This window comes from Pyrus communis, chromosome 14 (assembly GCF_963583255.1).
Source record: "Pyrus communis chromosome 14, drPyrComm1.1, whole genome shotgun sequence".
NCBI classification, from domain to species: domain Eukaryota; kingdom Viridiplantae; phylum Streptophyta; class Magnoliopsida; order Rosales; family Rosaceae; genus Pyrus; species Pyrus communis.
In genome coordinates, this window is record NC_084816.1 from 24,374,622 (window position 1) to 24,400,491 (window position 25,870).

At 36.0% G+C, this 25,870-nt stretch overlaps 3 protein-coding genes, 1 non-coding gene and 1 pseudogene across 5 annotated transcripts; 1 reads left to right on the forward strand and 4 right to left on the reverse strand.

Annotated features, from left to right (window-relative positions):
• Positions 1-4,244: 4,244 nt before the first annotated feature.
• LOC137714811 (glutathione S-transferase F13-like) lies at positions 4,245-5,202 on the reverse strand. Its single transcript, XM_068453944.1, has 3 exons — positions 5,032-5,202; positions 4,883-4,931; positions 4,245-4,702 (listed from the first exon to the last, which is right to left on the reverse strand). The coding sequence occupies exons 1-3, from the start codon at positions 5,176-5,178 to the stop codon at positions 4,245-4,247; spliced, it is 654 nt and encodes a 217-aa protein (XP_068310045.1). The 5' UTR covers positions 5,179-5,202.
• Positions 5,203-6,937: 1,735 nt separating this feature from the next.
• Positions 6,938-9,874, reverse strand: LOC137715406 (autophagy-related protein 18a-like). The gene is made up of 4 exons (XM_068454731.1): positions 8,901-9,874; positions 7,984-8,191; positions 7,382-7,508; positions 6,938-7,238 (listed from the first exon to the last, which is right to left on the reverse strand). Exons 1-4 carry the CDS (start codon positions 9,762-9,764, stop codon positions 7,148-7,150), a joined length of 1,290 nt encoding a protein of 429 aa, XP_068310832.1. The 5' UTR covers positions 9,765-9,874; the 3' UTR covers positions 6,938-7,147.
• An 896-nt stretch (positions 9,875-10,770) lies between these two features.
• TRNAD-GUC (transfer RNA aspartic acid (anticodon GUC)) lies at positions 10,771-10,842 on the reverse strand. Its single transcript has one exon. It is a non-coding gene; the product is annotated as a tRNA-Asp (tRNA).
• Positions 10,843-11,188: 346 nt separating this feature from the next.
• LOC137715947 (uncharacterized) lies at positions 11,189-15,091 on the reverse strand. Of its 2 annotated transcripts, none has more exons than XM_068455312.1 (12): positions 14,896-15,091; positions 14,746-14,813; positions 13,805-13,844; positions 13,664-13,722; positions 13,363-13,576; positions 12,941-13,269; positions 12,724-12,849; positions 12,530-12,648; positions 12,339-12,433; positions 12,097-12,182; positions 11,839-11,969; positions 11,189-11,754 (listed from the first exon to the last, which is right to left on the reverse strand). In XM_068455312.1, exons 1-12 carry the CDS (start codon positions 14,945-14,947, stop codon positions 11,664-11,666), a joined length of 1,410 nt encoding a protein of 469 aa, XP_068311413.1. In that variant the 5' UTR covers positions 14,948-15,091; the 3' UTR covers positions 11,189-11,663. The 2 variants fall into 2 exon arrangements, with proteins under 2 accessions (XP_068311413.1, XP_068311414.1); XM_068455313.1 differs by having other exon boundaries at positions 11,189-11,733; positions 12,091-12,182.
• On the forward strand, positions 14,987-20,450 carry LOC137714660 (wee1-like protein kinase; annotated as a pseudogene).
• Positions 20,451-25,870: the final 5,420 nt, after the last annotated feature.

Sequence of the window (25,870 nt, forward strand, 5' to 3'; positions counted from 1 at the left end):
TGCTCTAGCCCCCTTCTCGCTTAACTTCGGAGTTCCTACGGAACCCGAAGCCAGTGAGCTCCCAAAAGGCCTCGTGCTAGGTAGGGATAGGAATAACCATATAAGGATCACTCCCCTGGGCAATGTGGGATGTCACATAACTGATGTTTTTTTTTTTCTCTGCTTTTTATTATTATTTTAATATTTTTAAAAATATTAAATAATTGTTTTTTAGTTTTTAATATTTTTTAATAGAAAGTATGTCTTGAATCAAGCTACGTCAATACTTAACAGAAAAACTAATAGAAAAATTGACGGAGGTATGACATTGTCACAAATTCGTAAGATGCGGTATGACATTGTCCATTTCAAAAGATGAGGTATGAAACTGTCATGAACCCAATAGTTGAGGTAGTTTTTTGTACTTTACCCTTTTTTTTTTAATTTTACTTTTATTTATTATTTTAATATTTAAAAAATATTACATATTTTTTTTAGTTTTTAATAATATTTTATTAATTTTTTAATAGAAAGTGGTCCCCATCTCTTGCCACGTCAGCATTTAATAGAAAAATTAACGGAGGTATGGCATTGTCACAAATTCGTAAGATGCAGTATGACATTGTCAATTTTAAAAGATGAGGTATGAAACTGTCGTGACCCCAATAGTTGAGGTAGTTTTTTGTACTTTACCCGATTATTATTGGATCTTCTATGTGAGAATCCTAAAATCCTTTAATTACATATGTTTATCGTAAATCGTGCAGTCAGTTTTCATCAGATACTGTTTATATTCAATCTTAAATAAAAAAACTTATAATGATTTCTGACTGCATGATATCTACAAAGAGGATCCTCTCTCATGCTCCTCCATGCCCAAAAAGTTATTTTTAGGTCAGATATTGCACATGTAATTGTTTAGGATATGGCGAAATTTTATACTGAATAAATTACGAGATAAAATTTTTGTGAATGTTATTTATTTATGTTTTTGGGGTTTTTTAACTTTAATCATTCAAGAAGATTGAAATTTAAAATAAATTTGGTATTAAATTACATATTGATTATAATCCCTTGATGTGTCCTTAATTCAAAATACTTAATGTGCATTTTATTAATGTCTCCCATTAAATATTTAAATTTATTAACATACAAATTTTAATTTTTTTTTTTACCAAAAAAGTGTTTTTTAATTTATTAATTTTATGGGAATTATTATTAGCACTTCAAAATTCTCATTCTACACTCCAATCTTTCTATATTTAGAAAGAAAAATACACTTGTGATAAGTGTAGAATGAGATTTTTGAGTGCTAATAACACTTCCCAATTTTATTTAACATTCTTCAAACTTGAAAGATTCAATTAATGTACCTAAATGTGTGTACCGAAATGTATTATATTGAACTAATGTATTTAATATGTGTACCGAAATCTACGCACTGAAATGTTAGTACCGAAATGTATTATATTGAATTAATGTAATTAAATGTTTGTATCAAAATGTGTGTACCTAAATGTATTATAATGAATTTAATGTTCCTAAATAAAAAGACAAAGTACATCGAAATATATTGTATAACAAAAAATTAGTTTATCAAAATGTTTACAACAAAATATATTACGATAAATGAAATGAAAATGAAAAGTATAATGAAATAAAATTAATATATTAAAAATTAGGAAGAAAAAGAGAAATAATTAAAAAATCAATATATAATTAATAAATGAGGTTATTAATTTATCAAGTGACTAAAATTAGATTTTGATCTTAATCATGATTTTAATCTAAAATTCATTTTTACCAAACATTAAAATGAAGTTTTTTATACGTTTTTTTTATCGAACAAAAATTGTGTGAAACTTTCTTAAACCATGAGCATATTTGAATGCAATTGGGCTTGGTGGCCTTTTTAGGCAAGTGGAAAGAGTAGATTCCCTTTTGTGACCAAGTGCCCATCCTTGATCCAAGCCGAGTTTTGCGTTCTTTAAGTATGAATATGTTAAAGACCTGTAACTTGATTGTTAAATAGTATTTTTTTTTTCAAAAAAAAGACTTTTTTTTTTCTTTTTACCGCTGCACGAAGAAATATTTTTGGTCCGAATGAACAAGATATTACTTTCGCAGGAGCATAATCTATTTGCTAGTTAAATACATTACGAGATGTTTTTCCATACTTTCCGTATTCAGATCCGCTAGTCCGAATCAATAGAATTAGGAGTTGTTCAAATGATTGCCCCTGCTGGGAATCAATTCGGAAATCAATAGGAATTCTCCCTTCTAATAAATGTTCTATCTTTCATTAGCTATCCACGAAAGTCTCAATCTTTCCTCTTCTTCTACTTGTGGCTACTTCTAGCATTTATCTGTACGTTGGTATAAGACACGAATCCATCGTCTTTCTATATGCAAATTCAGTACTTATAGTTTGTCATTGTTGTGAAGGTTCTTCCTATCAAGTAACGGGTTGTCTTCCAACAAGCTCTTAGCTTTCATCGGGAGTGAGAGAGGAATTGAGGCTGCATCTGCTGTGAGGAGATCATTGTGCCAATGATGTAGCTAACTAAATCTGTATGCTAAGCCAAAAGCGGAGGATGTAATATATTTTTCTTTCCTTTAGTACTGCCCTTTAACTTCCTTAAGGTTGAGAAAGTTGCACAAGGCTACAATCAAGAGATAGGTCCGGACTATGAGGAGACCAATTGTTAGGCACACAACTAAAGTCAAAATACGACTTTTGTAAAAAGCAAGCATAAGTAGTAGGAGAGATTTTTCAATGTGTCAAGAACATGGAGTGGTACTACATATGTAATCATATAAGGGGAGAGAATTTTATTTCTCAAGTCTCCCTCCACTTGTATAATGATATGTGCCCGTGTTCCGCACATTGAAAAATCTCTCTTGTAGCAGGTGGACAATGGAGCTGGCCACGCTCCTCCATACACAAAAAATTATTGTTTAGGACATGCCTAATTTCTAAACGGAAAAAACTATGAGATATGGTTTCCGCGCATATTGTTTATTTATGTCTTTTCTTCAAAGAAAAATAGTGTGTGAGAATCACTTTCTTAGACTATGAGCACATTTAAACGCATTTGGGCTTGGTGGCCTCCCTTAATGTCATTAGCTTTTCTTTATTTGAAAGAAAAAAAAAAAAGTTAACTTTTATATTACCTCGTTGGAAACTTACGTTGATTGCTGCTTGATTGAAGAGAAATGATTTCGAGGTAATGTATGAGAAATCCGCCCTTAAGTGTAAATTTGCTACTTGGAGATAATTAACGTAACATGTTATGGCGGATTACGCTACACTTGTAATAATTCTCTTGATGAACAACTTTGTTATTCTTTTGGATAAAAATCTTAGAGAATTTGATGATTCTCGAATGATAGTTGAGGAGGTTGGGAAACACTCGTAGAGAGTTTGGAAGAGAAAAGAATAGCTGAATGAGGATATTTTCCCACAAAGAATAATAGCTAGGTTTATATAGAAAAATTAATTTTGATGCAACTACCTAAATTATCATTGCACTTGGTTTGTGCCAAAACTTCCGTGAGCTATAAACACATATCAAACGCCAAGTCTTCGGTTTTGTTGTAAGAATAATAATTTTGACGTTAAGAAATATAAAATATTAAACGCAAAGTGTCATGACTTAATTTATACAGGAAATAAATTGACAATTGAAATCATAACGAATGTTTTCAACAAAGATAACATCAAAAGATCAAGGTAATTTAAGAAAACAGCTTAACTAATAGTAATAGCCATACTTAATGAAATGAAGAGAAAAGCAGTTGCCCACAATTATAGGAGAGACGTTTTAGTGTACCCGTAACACGGGGTGCTACGTCAGATGAAAATCAAGCATTTGATTTGGTCGTGTGAGTGAATCCATGATTAACAATGTTGAGCACTTGAGCTTGCTCTGTTGCCTCTGGTTGAGTAAATCCCAAGTTACTATCCCCCGTTCTTTCTATTTACCCTTGATTCGTCTTGCGTCACTCTATTAGAGTAGAGCGAACTAGTCTTAAAATAATGTCTTCCATGTATAATTAATTTAGGCCAAAAGTGGGTTATTAGAATTGTCTCGTTTTTGTCATAGGTTGAGTCAAAGCTTCAATCTTTGTCGATTTGTATAGCTTGCTTTTTACCCATCCAATATTCTCACTTAACAAGTCGGAAGAATGCAAGCTTAAACCTTAGTAGTACACCGAAGGTATGAACGAAAACATTCGTCTCAAATAACACATAGCAGAACCAGTCAAACTTCACCAAAATTCATACCCACAGCCACTTTCTTGGAGGCAGGCCTAGCTGAAATCTCCTCCCACCACGCCTTGACGTGAGGACGATCGTTGACCAACGAAGACCAAGGCGTCTTCATGAAATAAAAAGTGCCCGGAAAGTGGTGAAGATCAGCTAGGCTGTAGAAATCACCAGCAAGGAACTTCTTGTTGCTCAGCCTGGCTTCGTACACGTCAAGCACCTTCTTCAGCTTCTCCAAACTTGCATCGATCACTGTTTGATCTGGTTCCATTCCTACAACAGGCTTTGCGAAAAACTCGAAAATAATTGGATCAATTGCAGCGTTGTATTGTTGGGATTCCACTTCTGTCCATACCTTCACCAACGCAGCTTCGTTCAAGTTTTCATGACGAATGAGATCATGTCCCGTTTCCTTGAATTTCTCAGCTACATATGCTGTGATTGCCCTAGATTCTGGTGTAACAAATGGTAATTAAGAAGGTTAAGCTAGAAACTGTCATAAATTTCGTTACCCTTCTTTTAGCCATCTGCACTTCACCCTACATATTTTACATCAGTATTTTTTACGGTCTGAAGAAATGCAGGAGGCTAAAGAACGAGTGTGAAAATCGCTAGCCAAGATAAAGCACTTACCGAAAAGTGTGATGTCATCGTCTTCTAGTACTGGAACTTTGCCAAAGGGCTGCACGAACATGATGGAGAAAATACAATGAGCTTCTATATATACAGCTACAAAAATCATGGAGATTTGTAAAATGTTTGGAAATGAATGAAAACTGTACATTCTTGGCTAGAAATTCAGGCTGCTTGTTTTCGCAGGCGAAGAGATCAACGGGGACAAGCTCGAAATCAACGCTTTTTTCATGCAGACAAGCGACGACGCGAGCTGTGGAAATCGACACAGAAAGTCCATGCAGCTTGAGCACCATTGTTGGAGTAGAAGGGAGCTTAGTACATGCTAGTGCCTAGAGATTTTGGGGAAGATATGTATGCATTGGAGACCAAGGTCCTTATTAAATATAACTTAAGGCTCTGGGATTCATCTTGTTTGAGATACTCTTTGTCGGTTTTTTACATTTAAACTTGTATTGTTACTGCAAATAAACAATTTACAGTTTGACGTCAGAAAAATAAGAACAGTAGCACAGTATTGCTGATCAAACTTCAGTATCTTTCACATGGTTGAATGAAAGCCCCGATGCAATGACGACAGACGAATTGTCTCGTAGCGCGATGTATGAATCGAGTGTTTGCGATACGAACAAATTGGTGCAACTGGTTAGCTTGCAGAATGACTATTTTAGAGTGTCGATAACTGTTATCCAACTAGACGGACTCAAAGTGAAATGTTGGGCATAATCTTCTTTGTATGAATAGACTATAGATATGTACTATTATGTTATGTTGGTGATAAAACATCGGGTGACGTTGTCCACACAAAGGTATTCTTTGTTAATTTTTATTATTTAATTTTCTTTAATTTCTTCGATTTAAGGGTCGAAAATTAAGAATTGTATATAAAAAGTACAAAAAAATGTGTGTAAATAGCATCAATTGTCTGGTCAAACAAAGATTTCAGTGCACTGATTTTAAAATGATTGGCAGCATCTTGAGATATATGCTCTCGTTTTTTAAACACTGCACAAAGATCAAGTAAAAAGATTAGCGATTAATAATGGAAGGATGGTAAGGAGATTTTCAAAAAACTTTTTATAGACTATGTTACCTCATATTTTAGACATAATATTTTATAATGTTGACACGAAAATTAACGTTACAAGTGAGATGATAAAAAGTTCATAGAGAATCTCATTTTAAAGAGAGATTTTTCAGTGTAACCGAAATACAGAGTGGTACACCATGTGTTATTTTGCAAATGATGGGATGTGTGTAAAAAATTTAATAACTTAAAAAGTAAAATTTCACACCACTTAAATAAAAACACATAGTGTACCATCCGTGTTCCCGTTACAATAAAAAATTTCTCAATTTTAAGGGTCTCCTTAGCACTTCTCTTAACAGTGACTACAACATTTTTAACAAGGGTCACTTTAGCATGTTTACTGAACAAAAATAGGAGGATCAAAGAATCAGAGAGCTTAAAAATATAAAAAGTAATAAATTGATCTGATTTCTAATTGTTAAGTATTTGATTACGTTTTGTTCAAAAGTATTTGATTACGCATTTCAATGAAAAATCACAATTTTACGATTTTTCATGTTTTAACAAAAAAAGTTAAGAACTAAAATGATTTTCGTATCCATATTTTACCAGACACATAAAACCCAACAATCAAGTCTTAAGAACTATAACAATTAAGAAAACAAAGCATTGAAAGGGAGCATAAAACATAGGATCCTAGTTGATTCTGTGACCATCAACGGTCAAGTTGCAATTTCCCACACCAATGGCCAAGAGGTGGAACCTCAGAACTAATTTAGATTTTTAATCTGCAACTTAGGAAGCCACAACACTAGAATTAACAATAACACAAGAAGCTCAGAGTTTTGAGGACTTTATAAGCTCTTCCAAACGTGATGTCGACAGTATCTGTATCACAGACCAATCAAACACTATCATGTGAGTAAGTTAAAACGCATAACGGTACATGATTGACTTGTGATGCCACCACTGAAGCAATCCGCTGGTGTAGCTTAATCAATTTGGGAACACAAATCAACACCATGAAATAACTTAAGTTAGATTTTATTTTTTTCATTTTCTAATTTCTTTACTGGTACAGCACTCAGAAATTTACAAATTTACAATGCTCATGTATTTACAGCATGCTTTACCCAAACCCTAAAACTACGGAGAAAAACATAGCAGCAGACCAAATAGTCCAGACTCCAGAGGACATTATATGTAAGAAAGGATGAATGGTACAATACTTCACTTCAAAAGGCTTCTTCTGGCTTTAGAAAGTTGTGATATTCCAGCTGGGTCATCTCTCCTCCGTTCACTGGGTCGAACTCGCATCGATAGAAGCTGCATCGACATGCAAATTGCATAACAGTGTTTAAACTCCAAACATTTATTACCATTGTATCATATGCACGAGTGATGATTCATTAATATGGTTCCGTCATGACTAAAGTGCCAAAGCATCGAAAACTAATTTGTTTTCCTACCTCCCATCCATGCCAAGAATGACCACAGTATTCTTTTGGTGACCAAACGCAACAATGTACTGAGAACCCTCAAGCAAGCGAAACTGAGCAACCGACCACTCTGAGCTAAAATACTTGGGCAGCACACCTGCAATGCAAACCTCACTCAGATCCATTGGTCTAAGAATGATAAGCATAATATGTCATTTGCTGGTTTACAAGACTACACATGGTATCACAAATTAAGGAGAGGAGAGACACAAACTTCATCACACGCATATGCGGAATTGCGGATTGCACCATGTTTTTAACAACTGTTTCACACGGCACACAAATTCCTTCTGTGTATCATTGGATAATTCAAAGTTCACTAGTTTTCAGCATATGGTATTGAACACAGGGAAAAAGAAAAATTTATTCCCATCATTCAAGTGCCACTGGCATATACAAATGTAGTTCTTAAATCATATCTGTAACTTCAAATTCTTCCCCTTGAAGCATATATCCCCGAACAAACCATTTGTCAATAGTAAATCTAGAATGTTTAGAGCAGCAAACAAACCAGAACAATTTAATCATTTGTTGATGATGAAACAGCAAGACTAAGGAGAGACAGAGTTTACCTCTGATGAAAGAAAGAGAAGAGTTTGATGATGAAACCGCAAGATTAGGATCAGATGCAGTTCGGGGATTCTCATTTCCAGAGGATCCAGAATTAACCTTGAGGTTAAAAACATGGACCGTTCCCTTGTCACTTGAGACTGCTAACCACTGGGCAGTTGAAGAGAATGCCAAACTATAGATTTCTGCTCTGTCTGCACCCCTTCTTACCTGCAATGTATGCAAAGCATCCATAATTCTACCAACCAGTAATCATACGTCCACACCACTTAAGACCTTCCAATGAAGGAGGAGGGATGCATCCTCCTCAAAGTTCAGATAAAATGAATAGAACTGAAGAAAACAGTCTTTCCAAAGTTCACTAAGCAAAGCATACAGAGAACAAACACGTAAACACAACATGACCTCGTAATGAACATTGAACAGTAGCTGATTTAAATCCCAACCAACTACAAAACTGAAAGTCCATATAGAATGTACCCTAAATACTCAATCATTACGGGTGAACATTTGTACATCCCCGTTAACGGTTGAACAAACTTCCTCAAACTTAAGAATGTTCGAATCCAGTCCAAACTGAAATATAAGTCACCATGCCCTGCAACTTACAGCTGCTTTCAAATTAAGCAAAGACCCTAAATTCATATCCGAAAGTTGATCTAAGCAACCCCAATTTTCTCTAATCATAAGAAGCCAAGAACTTCAAGATCAATTATATAACACATTTGCATTGGAATTTGATTAATACTACTACAAGGCTTTCAAATTAACCAAAGCTCCTAAATTCATATCTGAAATTCGATACCAAGCAATCCCAATTCTCTTGAATCATATGAAACCAACTTCAAGCTAAAATATGTAACATATTGCATTGAATTATGACAAAGTTCAGAGCTTTTCAAGCAAAATAAAATTATACCTCTTGCAGCAAAGTTCCGTCGAGAGTATTGAAAATCCGAACGAGAGTCCCTTTGTTGCTCGAAGTGGCGAGCAGCTGGCCGTCCGGCGTGAGTGCAAAGCAGGCAAGTCTGGAATCGTGAGCCATAATGAACTTGGTCCGCTTCGACACGTAATGCTCCACCCTAACCTGCCCCTTCTGCAGCCCAGGGCAAACCAGCACCAGCGACCCCGCTACCTGCGACACTGCGCACAGCCCCTTAGGGTTCGCGATCGTCTCAATCTGGTGCAGCAGCTTCAGGTCGGCGAAATTGTACACGAATATCTTCTGCTCCAAAACGACGACGATACGGTCCCTCCGGAGCCGCACGGACCGGACGACGGAGCGGAACGACAGCTCACCGATGCACCGGCCCTGGTGGTCGTCCCAGATCATGACTTTATTGGTCGGGTACTGAGGGTCGGGCCCACCGCCGACTATGGCCAAGATGTTGCACCGGAATAGCATCTCAACGACGCCGATTCCGCCGCCATTGTCGAAGTCGCGGCGGAAGAGCTCGCGGAACGGGTCGCAGTTGTAGATCCGGAACCCGTGGTCTGTCCCCACGGCGAAGCAAGCGTGGTCTTGGTTGAAGCAGACGTGGAAAAGAGACGGAGGCGAGCGCGGCGCCGGCAGGGAAGACTCCGGGGGCGAGGAGGAGAAGGGGTTGTTATTGTGGAGGTTGTGGTTAGGGTTTGGGGGCGATTGGGGGTCGTGGTGGTCGTCGCTGGAGTCAACGACAGAAGTGGGGTTGTCGTCGGTGGGATCGGTGGGATCGGTGAGGAAGGCGGCGGCGGAGTTGGGGTCGGGCCAGGAGGGAGGCGAGAAGGCGGAGAGGGTGGCCATCGGAGGAGGAGGATTTGGGTGGTGGGATTTTTGAGGATTCTGAGGGGTACGTTTAGATGATCGGGAACTCCAAACTAGAAGAGGATAGAGTCCGCTCAAATTACTGATTCAGCCTTTTCGGGGATTGGGCAGAAGGTAGGTTTTGGAGGCAAATATAGGGAGAAGAGAGGGTCAATATTGTCATTGTAAAAATGCAGGCCATTTTGTTCGTTGATTGGAGAGCACGAAAAAGCGGAGATGTGTTTCGCGTCGAAACCACGGCTGATAGGAATTGAATTGCTAGGTATTCATCTCACATATAAAATTTTAAATTTGATTTTAGTTAAAAGTAAATTTGAATTACATTATTATCAATCTATTATGAGGCTAAGTGTACCATTTTTTTTAGTATAGATAATATCGTTTGTAAAAAAATTAAAAATAAAAAAAAAAAACCTTACAATTTGGGATAAATTTGTAATTTCAGGATAAAAAAAATAGGTTTAAAGTATAGATAATATCGTTTGTTAAAAAAAAAAAAAAAAAACCTTATGATTTGGGATAAATTTGTAATTTCAGGATAGAAAAAATAAATTTAAAGTATAGATAATACAGTTTATTAAAATAAAATAAAATAAAAAAAATAATAAAAAAAAACCTTATGATTTGGGATAAATTTGTAATTTCGGGATAGAAAATATGGGTTTAAAATAGGTTTAAAGTATAGATAATATCGTTTGTTAAAAAAAAAAAAAAAAAAACCTTATGATTTGGGATAAATTTGTAATTTCAGGATAGAAAAAATAGGTTCAAAGTATAGATAATATTGTTTGTTAAAAATAATAATAATAATAATAACCTTATGATTTGGGATAAATTTGTAATTTCAGGATAGAAAAAATAAATTTAAAGTATAGATAATACAGTTTATTAAAATAAAATAAAAAAAATAATAAAAAAAAAAACCTTATGATTTGGGATAAATTTGTAATTTCGGAATAGAAAATATGGGTTTAAAAAGATGGCGCGCCGTTGCCGGGGATCGAACCCGGGTCACCCGCGTGACAGGCGGGAATACTTACCACTATACTACAACGACCTCCTTGGTAAATGAGCAAAATTATTCATATTTACTGTTCAAGACGACTTCTTAACTTTCCAATTTCACACTATTCGCAATAACATCCATCAAACTCTCAAGAACATGTATGTGATTTACATCTAACAGCGTATTCATAGAAAGAATCTTTTAATTAAGCTTACGTTTTTGTTTTCTTGATTATCATATTTGAATTACCGATCAACCTCTCTGACTTTTGCCATCTTAGGCGCTACTTATGCATGATCGTATGATGCTTCTTCCGTTTTGAATAAAACACCTTCTCCATAAGTTAGCAAAGGGAAAAGAAAAGAGAAAGAAAAACCAAAATTTAAAACCCGCCAAATCAGCGAATCCGAAATTTACTAATAGTGGTTTACAAATTCATCTGTTAATTAGCAGACAATTAATTCGTGTACACTTTAATGGATCGGGATCAGCTCCCATCAGAATTACAGGACCACTAGAACTATTGACGATCAAGCGATCACTACCAACTACAACCAAAAATCTCACCAACCAACCACTCCTCCCACAAATACAGCATTCATTTCAAAGCCAAAATACTTCTTCACTGGCTGCACCACTTGAATCGCCATAACGATGTTCAAGCAGACGATATCCCTCCGACACTGGCAGCATATAGTTCCCTCCGTCATGAATACAAAATCCGAATGGAGGTTGTGGATAACCACCTTCAATTGATACTCAACCCGCTTACCATGTAAAGCTTGATGATTGTTGAGCATCGAGCGAGGTGGACTTTGAAGTTAGGCTGGAACATATCGTACCAATCCTGGTCGTGGAGAAACCGTATCTTGTCAAATTGAAATCTCAGAGAAATACACGGATAAGATAATGCTTTTGTCATTCCCCACATGAATCTCCTTCCTGCCCAAATTATCCATCGTGCTTTACATTAATCCGTACACTTGTTATACAATGGTACTGCAGAATAGGCAAAGTCTAACAAAGATTCAAATTTCGTAATCATACCATGGGGGGTGAATACGAATGCATTTGCCAACTTCAAGGTCAACATCATCACAAACTCTTGGATTGAAGATAACCGTCCATGTTGTTTCTTCGTTCACCGTATTCTTGGGGCTCTCTGGCCATGGGAGGTGCTGCACAAAGAAACACAGATCTTCAGTCATCCTTTCTAACAAAGCTGTGAGAGAAATTGCATTTGCATTCACACAATAACATGTCGCCAGAAGAACGTCTGAGAAATGATTATTAAAGCGACTTTACATTGTTTCCAAACGAGCAGTGGCAAACTGTCAACTTCGCATCCAAATATCTTGAAAGAATTTTCACATCAATGCAGCTTGGTTCATCTGAGGAAGTGTAGAAACGAGGAATAAAGTCAAGGCATATATTTTGCAGAAATTTTTTTTAGAAGAACTAACACTATATTTTGCAGAATTCCCATACATTTAGTCTATGCATGCAGAAATTAACTTAAAAAGAAAATAATTGCAAGGCCTTGTTACTTTGGTTAGCTCCATTCTCGATATTCTTCAAGAATTCCATATCACTTTCTTTCTCACTCTGCACGACCTGCTGCAGTTGCCCAAATAATCCAATTCTACAAAATTGCCGGTAGATATGCACATTTAGCAACCAGTAAAGAATTCACTTGTACTAACATTGACTGCACTTATAACAGGATCACACGATTTACCTTAATGGTTTAGGCACTGCAACAAGGGCTCTGTCACTCAAAGCTTCTTGAAAGCGATCTACCAGTGTTTGCCTCTTTACCTCCGGTTTATCAAGCTTCAGAATTTGATCATCGGCCTGCTAAACACTATATGTTTGATAAAGTACTGATTTGAGCAGGAATGAACATATAAGGAAATCAGTACAGAGAGATACCTCGCTATTACTTGGTGATCCCAGGCCTAAGTGCTCAGGGGAGCTTTCACTGTCAATAACTCTATCTCCAAGTGAAGATACAATCTTCATAACAGGCTGCGCCTTTTTACACCTTTTTCTACGATACTGAAACAAAAGCTAGATGAAACAGGGAACAGAAAAATGTAAATGGGAAAAGGAAGAGAAAAACATGTTTGAAGAAAAGAAGACAGAGAACCACTTTAGATCTTCCTCTCAGCATAGTTGTCTTATCTTGAAGGCCATCTAAAAGCTCCGCCATTGACTGCTCAATAGATTCATGCCCAAGTTCATTAACGTCAACAGGAACAATCTCCAGCTGATTTTCCTCTTCTCCTTGAATATCCTCAATAAGCTCAGAATCCAAATATTCTTCAGTCCTGGGCTCAATTGCCTTCAACATTTCAGGCACTTGTTGAACCTTGAATGACATATCACTTTCGTTTTTAGATACAGAAAAGCAAGAGGGTCCTTTCTTTTGAGTCTTGAAACGGAAGGAAATTTTTGGCTTGCCTTTGTCTTTCACTCCTACAACAGTAGATTATCAAGTTTAAAGAACACACTACAGACTGTGACAATGTACAAAAGTTTAAGGGTCACCTTTCAAACAGGATACATTACCTTTGAACGATTTATTCACTTTTGAATAATCAGATTTTGGTGACGAACATGAAGTTTGTTCATTTAATCGCATGAGTGCCTCAGCTTCTTTACTTACTTCAGACCATGTACATGATTCATCTTCTTTATCACTTCTTCCAATGCAATGAACATAATCCTTTTGCAATTTTTTAGCACCAAGAGTAACCGAAACTTTCGCACTCATGTTGTTCCCCTTTTCCAGAAACAGTTCACAAGCACATTAATCCTTCATTAATACACAATACAGGATAAGATATATCTATATCCGAATGCATAATACCTCTTCATCGGAGCTCAATTCATCCTCCAAGTTGCAGGCATACACATTCGCACCTGCATCTGAAACAATTGAACAATACTGCTGCTCAAAAGAGCGTATGCCAGTACAACCCTAGTAGCCATTTTCGAAAAACCACAATACCTTTGAGCATTTCCAGCCGTGATGAAAGTGGTAACTCCTCCTGTTACGGAATAGAATTTTTGTTAATAAACCATCTTTTTCCTGCAACACAAGTTTCGAATTTCTACTAATGCAGACAATCAAGTGAAAACATCTGCATAGGCTCATCAAAATTACTCTGACCTCAGGCCATAGGAAATCTTTCTCCGATCAAGACTGTGACACATGAGTGGTTCAGTTATTCAGCCTAATTATCGATTTGTTTTCAGTTAATGAAGATATTGTTAATTGTAATCTAAAAGCAAAACATTGTAATTATAATCACTTTTTTTACAAGATGATATTCTATTCTAAACTTCGAAAGGGAGATTCAAATTTGGTGCAAAAGGGTCGGCAAGGCACACTGCATTGGCCAACTAGCCTAATTGTCAATACAACCAGAAAAGTAGTTATCATAATTTTCTCTACTTTCTCATATTTTCCTGATATCCAAACACACTGCATCAACCTTTGATCAATTAAAATTACATAAACAATGCACACACATACAATTTAAATCAACAACATTGAAGTTTAAAGCAAAATAAGAGGTAATTGGAGAAATTGTCACTGAACTTTGGCTCAACTAGAGCTTTGGTTGCTAACTAAAAATCCGAACTTTAGTTCAGGAACCAATACTCATGGATTTTAGTTCAGACTCCAATTGGGCCAAAGTTTGGGATTATTGCTCCAATTTTTCTCTCAAAATAAATATAAAAATAAGGAGAGAGGATCCTTATCCTCTTTGTGAGGATCTCCAATAATATCCGTTCATCATACATTATTATTATAAGTATCGTTTATATTCAATTTTACATAAAAAAAATTTACAATGATTTTTGACCGTAAGATGCAGATGAACGGATGTGATTGGAGGATCGGATCCTCACAAAGATAATAGGATCTCCTGGAAAAATAAGAACCTTTTTCTTGGCGGAACCACCAATCGCAGCGCAATTGTTGGGAAATTCTCGGTCAGATTCTTCCTCATCTGCCAGATGAACAACCAAAAACACTTAAGCCAAAATTCCCAAATAAATAAAATTTTACACAATCGAAACGAGAGAGTTTACCGGAAATGCTCTGATCAGAATCTGGACTCGTCTGAAAACGACGCGTAAGCATGGCGACGGAGCTTAGAAATCTTCAGCGACGGAGGAAATTATGGGTTTAAGGAAAGGGGCTTGCAGGCGGAGGGTTTTGCCGCCAATTTCCTCCTCCCGGGAACTTCAGTATTATCCACCGCCGTTTCAGTAGGGAGAAATTGATTTATGATATTGTACGTTGGGTTGGAATAATTTTTTCAGTTTATCGAACTGTACGATGGGCTCGGAGTCTCGAGACAGGCCCAAAGAGAAAACTAGAGCCTAGCACATCCTGCACACTGGGCCAAACCAAAAATTGGATATCGCTTTTGTCATAATTTTCTATTTTATGTTTAGGATGTGCGTCAATAACACTTTATTACAGTGATGAAAAATATATAAAATTTGGTACGAGTTCGATCTCTATTAATTTTTCTTTTCTTAAAAAAATTAACTATTTAACCCACTAATTTTATTACTTCACAACAATAAATATTTAGGAGTCTTTTTTAGGATTCCTTTGATTTAGACTCATCCAATGTCCAATATTTTAAAGAACTTTTTTTTTTTTGTCATTTAATGTCTACTTCAAAATTTATTAATTTAAGGTGAATTTTTGTTAGTGACGGATTTACCTTTTTAGATAAATAAGAAAAATAATTTTTAAAATATCGATTAAATGCAATATTTGATTATACATTTTGAATTTAAAGGCCTGCATATACCACCATAAAAACCTGAATCCATAAACAATTTGTCAGTCACAAAATCTATTGTTGAGGTAGAATAAAATGTCTCATATAGTCATATTTGTAGTGTTAAAGGGCTCATTTGGATGTGTTTTTAAAACGACTGAAAGCGCTTTTAGAGAAAATGTTTTTTTGGTTCCAAAAGCATTTAAAGTGTTGTCTGCAAGAAATACCAGTTATGTGTTTCTTCCAAGAAGCACTTTAAGTGTTTTTCTAGAATTTACTTGCATTTTTACTAAGGATTGGTTCCAAAAATATTTTCACCAAAAACACTTTTAGTTATTTTAAAAGCAAATCCAAACAAGCTCAAAATGTCATGGTATCAATATTCATCATTCATCTTTATGAGAATTATTTTTCTATACAAAACGTAATTAATAGTAGTTATAATGATGTAAAATATAAATATATAAATGGTATAGTTCGGTAGAGGTTTTAGATACCATTACCGTATAAAAATATATGGTTCGATTGTACAATTGTTAATTGGTACAATATTCAATACAAATTTTAGTATAATATAATTGGTGTTTCAGTTGATACAGTAATCTGGTAGAATATTCCACCCCAACTATGAATTTGAACCCTCGCTGGATTCTCTTTGTGTGGATCCCGAGATCTGTGAATTACGTCTGTTTATCTTACATCGTGTGATTAGAAATCATTTTAAATATTTTTATTTAAAATTAAATACAAACAGTATCTGACAAAAACTAACCGTACAATATATAATAAACGAACACGATTTACGAATTATAAAGATCCTATTGGCCCCAACCACATCATCTAGTGAAACCAAAATCATCAACTCATCCCCCAGGAGATATGCCAATCCTACGGTCTAAATCAAATATCACGGTAGCGCACAGTAGATCCATTTCAGCCAATCATTTTGTCGCGCGCGATTTGAAATCCCAAATGTTTAAATTTTTTAATACGTCAGCAAGAAGAACACTGAACGAGACAGTCGGTTCGAGCAAAACCCTAGAAACGTGGAAGAAGAAGAATCGGAGGGAGATGAAGGGAGCGCTGGCGAGGCTTCAGCTAGGGGAAACCCTGAACCAATCGTCGTTTTCGACGTCATCATCTAACCCCTCTCGCTCCCAGAACCTTGTAGAAGCCCGAGCCGCCGACGGCAGCCTTCCCTCCTCTGCTCCCCTCGGGACCGACGTCGACACCGATGTCGACGACAGGGATTTCATTCTCAGCCAAGATTTCTTCTGGTATGATTCTCTGCGTTATTACTTTTGTAAATTTTCAAGCTTTTTGGTATTTGAATTCGAAAAATTGATGAAAACTCGGATTTTTTTGTTTGTTTTGGGTTTGATTGATGCAGCACTCCTGATTATATAACACCGGATAATCAGCATATGATGAACGGCTGGGATTGCACCAAGGTACAGTGGGTTGGATTGGGTTTCACAATTTCTGTAAAATTGACTTGGGTTTAAAGACTCTTGCTTTAATATGTTTGTTTCTATTTTTAGCTGGAAAACATCCCTTGCCCCAAATCACCCGAGAAATCGAATACCCTTAAATCAAAGAGGCGAAGACAGTGTCAGAGTAAGGCTAAAAGTTTGTTTTAACTTTTTTACTACGAAGTAAATTTTGATGAAAGGCTACTTGGGTAATTGGTCTTGCAAGTAAAAGTTCATACTCTCTGCAGATGATATCTCGTTGAATCCTCTCAGCCCTACATTGTCTGGAAATCAGCCGATAGTTGAGCTTGAAGCAGATGTTTTTGGCATGGATGAGGTTATGATAGAGAAACCAACAGCAACAGAACCGCGGAAGGTGCAAAATTATGTATCTCAATCTGCTGTGGCTTTACGTTGTCGTGTCATGCCTCCTCCTTGCTTTAAGAATCCGTATATTAAGGATGCTTCAGAAATGGGCATTGATCCTCTTGGAAACCAAAGATCGAAATGTGCAGGTATGCTTCTGTTAGTTGCGAATGAGAAACTACTTCAATATTAAGACATTGGTTGAAACCCCATACTTCATTTAGGAGATAGTTGCCCATCATACGGCTCACCAACTTCACTTGCCTCTATGGGAGGCTCACTCCGGGCTGGCCTCCCCCCGCTGGTATTTTGCCTGTATGGTGTTTACCGATTCTTCAAGTTCTCATTATTAATGCTGCAATCTCCAGCTTTCTTCCCTGCTTTTATGGGCGGAAATGGCCTTTCGCGTTACTGTGCTGATTTTCACGAGATTGAGGTATTTACCAAATCCCAAAATTTTTATGGATTTAAGCATATGCTATCTAGTTATAATTTTTAATATTGTGCACTTGGCTAATTTGTTTGTAATTTGCCTTCTCCTTCTAGCAAATCGGCAGTGGGTACTTCAGTCACGTATTCAAAGTCTTGAACAGAATTGATGGTTGTTTGTATGCCGTGAAACGTAGCATGAAGCAGTTGTATCTGGACACAGAAAGGTTGCTTACTCATGCTTTAGATATATCTGTCATTTATTGAAGCCATTTGCTTATGCATTATTACTTTTTGTATCCTTTGCAGGAGAAAGGCTATGATGGAAGTTCAATCTCTGGCGGCTTTAGGTAGGTTTCCATTATTTTTAGTCTTTTAATTTTTGTGTTTGTGCTTCATCAATTTTTTTTTTCTTTAAAAGGGACCGGCTGGTGGCGAGCCACGACAGTCCACCCTTCCAGGGCCCGGGGTTTAACTGTTTTGCTTTCTCTAGGGTCCCATGAAAACATTGTTGGATACCGCTCGTCTTGGTTTGAAAATGAGCAGCTCCACATTCAGATGGAATTATGTGATCACAGCTTATCCATCAACAAGTTGTCCCAACCATTCAAAGAGGGGGAGATTTTAGAAGCCCTGTATCAGGTTTGTGTGGATGAGTTTTAACAGGCTTCTCACTTGAAACTGAATGGTAAGTTAGTAACCCATGTAAACACGTACTAGCACCAAAACTTTTAATAGATTGCGTACATAGCAGAGATCCATTTTTACTACATTTGAGAAGCCAATGAAGTCTTCACTCATGAAACAAGAAACAGGGTTGCTAGGTCCTTAATCAACTGTTTACCCCTTTCATTACAAACGCCTATATTGAATCCTAATATTCAATTCATATACTGTCCTCTACGTTATAGAGTGCATTCAATCATGAATTCTTGATTTTCAAAAACCATGATATATTCAAATGTGTGTGCATGTGTGTGTTTTTGTGTTCTGTATTCCTCGTATTTTGAGAGATATACCCTTTCCTTGACATCCGTATGAATGTTTTAGAAGTTCTAATTTTGGTGTTGAGCTCAGTCCTTTGCTTACTTGATTCTACAGAAAATACTATCATGAAGGGGGATCACGGGTGTACTGTAAACTAGACAGAATTGGTTTAATATAATGTATGTCCATATTCATATCACAGACACTTTGGCGTGCATGCATACTCACTCGCATTGACACATATCTGAGATCCTATCTTGGTTTCTCCCAGGCTGTAGTCTTAGATTAATTCAAACACTTTAACTTGACAAGGTTTCCACTTCTGTTGGCATATGCTAATTTCTTGTATAAAAATATGTACAGATTGCAAAAGCGTTGCTGTTTATACATGGGAGAGGAATAGTTCACTTAGATGTAAAACCTGATAATATATATGTGAAGAATGGTGTTTATAAGCTTGGTGACTTTGGATGTGCAACTCTACTTGATAAGAGCCTACCAATTGAAGAGGGTGATGCTCGATATATGCCTCAGGAAATCCTGAATGAGAAATATGATGATCTTGACAAGGCCGATATCTTCTCATTGGGAGTTGCTATTTATGAGCTGATTAGAGGTTCGCCTTTACCAGAATCAGGGCCTCAAATTTTACATCTTAGGGAGGGAAAGCTGCCACTCCTTCCTGGTCATTCATTGCAATTTCAGAACTTACTTAAGGTAACATAGCTGTGAACTTGTGACTGTTTCACTTTTGTTATTTGTACTTGTTGCAATTAATTTGCATGCGAAAATGATGTTTCTCATGCTGGATTACTTAATGCCAAACTTTGCTAAAGGAAATGGTGTTTGTTTTCTGTTTACGTATTTCTGAGTTATGAACTTATCCTGCGGTATGAGCGCGTATTAAGAAGAAAGAATGAATTAAATGGTTTATCTCCTCCTTTTCTTTCCTTGAAAATCTTGATAATTACAAGTAAGAATAGAATGGAAAGATAATGATCACCGGAATTTCTGTCTTCTTATATTAGTAAGAGGCTCTTGAGATGAAACACCCGTGACACTTTCATTCAAAAGCATATTAACAATACCATTGTCTGTGATTCTGCATATCCATTGTTTCAGTTGACATGAATGCTATTACTGGATATAGTCAAGCTGTTCTGTCACTATCGTTAATTTCCTAAGAAATCGGTTGCAATCTACATGTGCATCGTACGATTCTTGGTTGGTTTGTGCTACTAAACGAACCCTGTGATAGCGTTGGTGATTGCATTACATTTTAATAAATCTCTCAGGTCATGTTGGATCCAAATCCAGTCTGGAGGCTGTCGGCGAAAGATTTGGTCGAGAATCCAATTTTTGACAAGGTGCGGCGAAATGGACAAGCCTAGGGCAACAACGATCGCCTTTGGAAGAGAATGGCCTGTTGCATTTGCCATCCGTATGCGGCATCAGCAGGCCCTGCAACACAGGCAAAGTAAAGTTTGTGAAGAATGACCAATTTTGTAATCTACAAGTTATTCCTCTAATGTATGCACTTTCCCATTTGTGCGTTGCATGTATTTTGTGGCTCGAGGAATTCTTGGTCATGTACTCCTGGTTATGTGCTGCTAATGAAAAAGGTCTAATTCACTCGGAATACACTTGAAATGGATTTTCTATTTCTCTTATTATTCATTCTAAATGCTCATTTGGAAAGTAATTCTGAGACGAGTGTAATCACTTATGAGGAGAACGAGATGTGCTTCTCCATAAATCACTTTCGTTGTTTTTTCATAAAATATCATTATGGCTAGTGCTTTTAAGAAGAAGCATCTCTCATGAGCTGCTTCTTTGAGTCACTTACGAACGGGTCCATTGTAGCTGAATCATAAGGGGTATAAATTGTAACTACAACCTACACATATAAGATAGCACCAAACTAGGAGAAAAACTTCAGTATAGGTTTTTGGACCACATTATGCTTCTGATTGCACATGCAAACACCTCTTCCCTAGGCGAATTTACATTCATTGACATTCTAGGCTAATAATACAACGCAAATTGTTTTAAATTTATCACATGCGTTGTTTGATTGGTTTAATATACCATTATCTTAGTGATCTTGTTTCATGTAAATCTTATATTTTGTTTCATGGGTAATGCTAGGAAGATTAAATGTGCAGACTAAATTTTGTAAACTAAATGACATAGAAGTTGATAATTAAATTATTACTTAAGTGTTGATAAACTTGCTTATTTCTTATTGGTGACACATCATTTAGTTTACAAATTTAGTTTCCCTAACATTACTCTTGTTTCATAATTCCATCAACTGATTTGTGGTACCTACAGTTTGTATATGTTGTCGTAGTGTAGTAGCCCTTAGGGTTGGCCTGAGCCCAGTGCAAGTTGGACCACCATCCGAAACCCAAAAAAATTTGGGGGCATCAAAATTATTAAGGGGGTATATCCATATATGTTTTCATAAGTGTATAAACTTATAAAATTTGGTCAAATAATCAAGAAGTTTAATCAAAAGCAATGGTTTCTGTTGTATAAAATTAACAAAATTCTGAGCTCAAAATGCTATGTGCTTTTTTAATTCTTTCCAATTTTTACGAATTTCTGTTTGGTTATTAATTTCTTTTTAATTACTAGTTAGTAGTTATGTGGGTTCCAGTTTTTAGACATTTATTCCACTTCAAATCTAACCTTCAACAAAGAATAATACGTAGACCAAATTTGTAAACCATATTTGCAAGAACAAAAGTAAAGTGAAGTGCTGGGAGAATCCAGGAAAGCACCATTGAAGCAAACTAGTCACTCGCTCGCTCACTTATAGCAACACAGGCAAACTGAATTAATTTGAAGAAAAGATAAGTGTATAGAAGCTTATAAATAGATGTGGAGGGGCCATATTAAATAAATGGAATTGGATCCTCTTCGAGGCAAATTCTTGGGATTTTTCTGACCCAATAACATGGACCGTTGAATTTTGATCCAACGGCTACAAACAAATGATCTCTTTAAAAATTATAATAATTGTAGTAGTTAGATCAAAATCTAACGATCCGTATTAATGGATCAGAAGGATCATGAGGCTTTGCCTAGGAGAGGATCCAATTCCTAAATAAATGGCCCCCGATGAGTGAGTTTAGTAGTTGATTATGTCGTGAAGGGCTTTTAATTTTACTTGTCCAAAATTTATTGGCATGTGAATTTCTTTTGCATCAGAGTCTTCTGATAAACGGGTGTATTGATTATGACGGTAGAGGCTAGCACTGAAATTTTGGAAGGTTAAGTAATGTTGGTATTCAATCCTGACAGAAAATTTGGTGGAGGATGTTGAATATCCCGCTTCGTTTGCCAGAAATTTACATCTTATAGTTACACGGTTTCATTCCTAATCACACTGAATTTTCAGTGGAAAAAAATTCTCACTTTTGTTGAATGAGTGGGTGATTAAATTGAAGACAATATTAATATTGAATCATTGGTCCGTCCTTATAACTTTAACACGGACATCATGGTACATATACACATTATTTAATATATATATATATATATATGTATGTATGTATATATTTATTACAAACAATATTTACTATTCTAAGTTAAAAGGAACGGGATGACGTGCCATCCATAGAAAATAGATATGTTAATCAACATACAAATAATAATTCAATTATCAATAATCACATCACACCCTTTTCAAAATTTGGTATCCCTAACATTAGCCTTCAAGAAATATGTATGAATGTCTTTACCAATACCAGGTTTAATTTAGTACTCATTCATTGTTTATACATACCAATTAAAGACTCGAAAATATGATTATTTGTTTAGTCTCATATTGACAAGATTAGTAAATAAGAAAAAACACTCATGAGTAATTTAAAAATACTTTAAAAGTTTAGATTGAAGGGAAACAAATTCATCATCTATCTACTTGTAAGTCCGGAGTTTTTTTGTTCCCCTTCTCTCAATACAAAATAAATTAATTTTTCATATTTCTAGATTATTGAGTTTGAAGTGTTTTTCTAAGTATATTTTTATCGAAGTCTTATACGTGAAACAAATAATTTTTCTCATATGAAGATAGAATACATTCTTTTGGGTCATCCGGGTTTCAAAAATCCCAGAACCGACCTTGGTAGCCCTACCGGATACTCCTACCTAAACTAAATAACTCTTGTTCTCTATCAGCACCATGTTTACAAAATATTTCAGCCCTTTAGATGAGGATGCTCCGATCGCATAATCCAAAATCTTAATGTCCTCCCACATCATGCATATACCTAATCTAACCTAACTCATACGGTGGCAAGATTATCGATCCACACAACATTTTTGTAGCATTTGGTGACTAGTTTTCGATGGCAAACAGAAAACACGTACAAAGTTTGTCTTGGAGTTGGAATATTCTAAATTGAGCCCTTGGTTATTTTCAACCTAATCGAATTTTCTAATATCCAATAAGAGCATGCAATGTTATCCTTTAGTGTTACAGTCTAGTTGTATTTCTTTTCACTTGTAAGTGAGAGGTCTTAAATTCGATTCTCGTCAAAGGTAATTTGAATCACATTATTATTAGCTCATTGTGAGGCTTAATCCACTCCTGACCCTTTTTGTGTAGAGCATGGGATGTTTTTGAGGACCTATGAGGATCAAATGCGTATAATCCACAAGATTATATTATCTTTCATCCAAAGGCCTAAAATGTTTACAAACACTAATATGCATTTGGTCTGCACAGGTCTTCTAAATGAGAACCTTAGGAGAGTAGGATTGTACACACATATACATACGTATGTATGTATGGGGCTATATATATGACGACATATCCATGTTGCTACTTTTTTTAATACAATTGTTGACACAAATTTTATGGGGCCCACTTTGTAATATATTTTAACGATCCGAACCGTTTATCTTTTATATCTTCCCTAAAAGATCATGTTTAACTAAAATCACCCAAATTTGAAACAATTGACCGTTCAATTAAGGGTTTGAGATTTCTTTGTAGAATCGTAATCGTTCATTTTTTTCATTACAAATGAATGTTTTAATAATTTTGGGTTTGTTTAAATTTTTTTGTAAGGATGATGTATGAATAATATTCTAAAAGATAGATGGAGATAAAAAATTGTGTAAAAAAGAGTGTCAAAGATCATCCCCTAAGTGGCGGATCTAGGATTTCAAGATCGCGGGGTCCCAAGATAAAAGTTCCAAAAAAAAAAAAAATTAGACTAGTTTGGTTACATATCACTATTTTTTATTAAATTTGGTTAATTGAATAATCAAAATTAATCAACCACATCAAGTGGCCCAGTGATAAGGGTGCGGATTTTGGCTCTCAAAATACAAAAAATAGGGAGGTCCCGGGTTCGAGGCTCCAAACTGGTGAGTCTGCTTGACTGTGGCCAGGAAAAAGCTGAAATGCCTTTGTGAGTCTTCCAAGCCCCTAGAAGGGGTGGATAACCGTAATGAATCTACAAAGATGAAATTTGTTAACGTAACATATATATTACAATTGAGAGTTGAGACTCTAAGATTAAAAAACTTAAATGAATTTGGAAGAAATAAAATTAGGCAGTTAGAGGTGGTGGAATGGCAAATGGTTCTAGGGGATGGGGTAACTTGAGTTTAAAGTTGCGAGATTGCGACAATTTGGAGGATTAAAACAAAAATTAGAAACCTCTTCTTCCTTTGTGAGTCTTCCAAGCCCCTAGAAGGGGTGGATAACCGTAATGAAACTACAAAGATGAAATTTGTTAATGTAACATATATATTACAATTGAGAGTTGAGACTCTAAGATTAAAAAACTTAAATGAATTTGGAAGAAATAAAATTAGGCAGTTAAAGGTGGTGGAATGGCAAATGGTGCTAGGGGATGGGGTAACTTGAGTTTAAAGTTGCGAGATTGCGACAATTTGGAGGATTAAAACAAAAATTAGAAACCTCTTCTTCTTCGTTATAAGCACTGTTGAATGAACATTCATAGAGGCAATAAGCCTCTCTACTGCACCTGCCCAAATTGTTAGAGGGTCCCGAAGGTTGATCGCAAGTGTTTCTTCGGGCTTCTGGAGGGTCCCGGGACCTCCCGTGTCCCCATATGGATCCGCCCATATAGGTATATTAATATATAAACATAAATCTGACGGAAAATTCTAACTACTGATATCCAATAAGAGCAGGCGGTGTTAGAATACTATCAATTATTGTTACCAAACCTGGAAAGTTGACTGCATAATTGCTCTCATGACATCGTCAATTCCAGCTACATTTTGGAATATCCAGTGATCTTCTTCTCTCAAGTTATTGGTGAACATTGTAAGACAATGAACATGGATCTAATTAGTTGGAAGTTGGCATAAAAGCCATAAGGGTTGTTAGCAGTAGCAGTTGCCACAATTTTCTTTTATTACCAAAGTTGTAAGTAGCGCCTGCTGATTGGCCCTCAGCAGCTAACAGCACGCAATGGAATTTTGACAATGCCAACGGCTAACCATCTCCAGAGACCCTATATAAAGTCCGCATCACCCTTTTACGACTGTATGCACATAAATTTAGAGATTTTGTTACTTATAAGGGGCTGAAACTCCAGTCCCCATAGTAAAAGGACTGGCCGGAGACCCTATATATTTCCTCGAAATTGAGGACAGCAGGACTCACAAATGGGGTGGTTCCATGACTATTTTGAGTTGGGTGAAGTCCCAAGCACTTGAATGGGGACTCAGAATGTTGTGCAGCTTTCGACGGGATGGGTCTCGCTATTTTTTTTTTTTTTTTTTTTTTTTTGTTTAGTGGAAGATCAGCGGTTATGATAGTTTTTTGAATTTATTTTGTCTTTTCTATTTAGATCAACGACTATAAAATGAAAGAAAAATTATTGAAAATGACTTGAAAACTTTGAGTTTTAACAATAAGGACAAAATAAAAGGTAAAGTGAATAGTATCAGGATTGACTTTTTAGTATAAAAATGTGATTTTTCGTTAAAGTGAACAGTACCGAGAATTTTTCGTTAAAA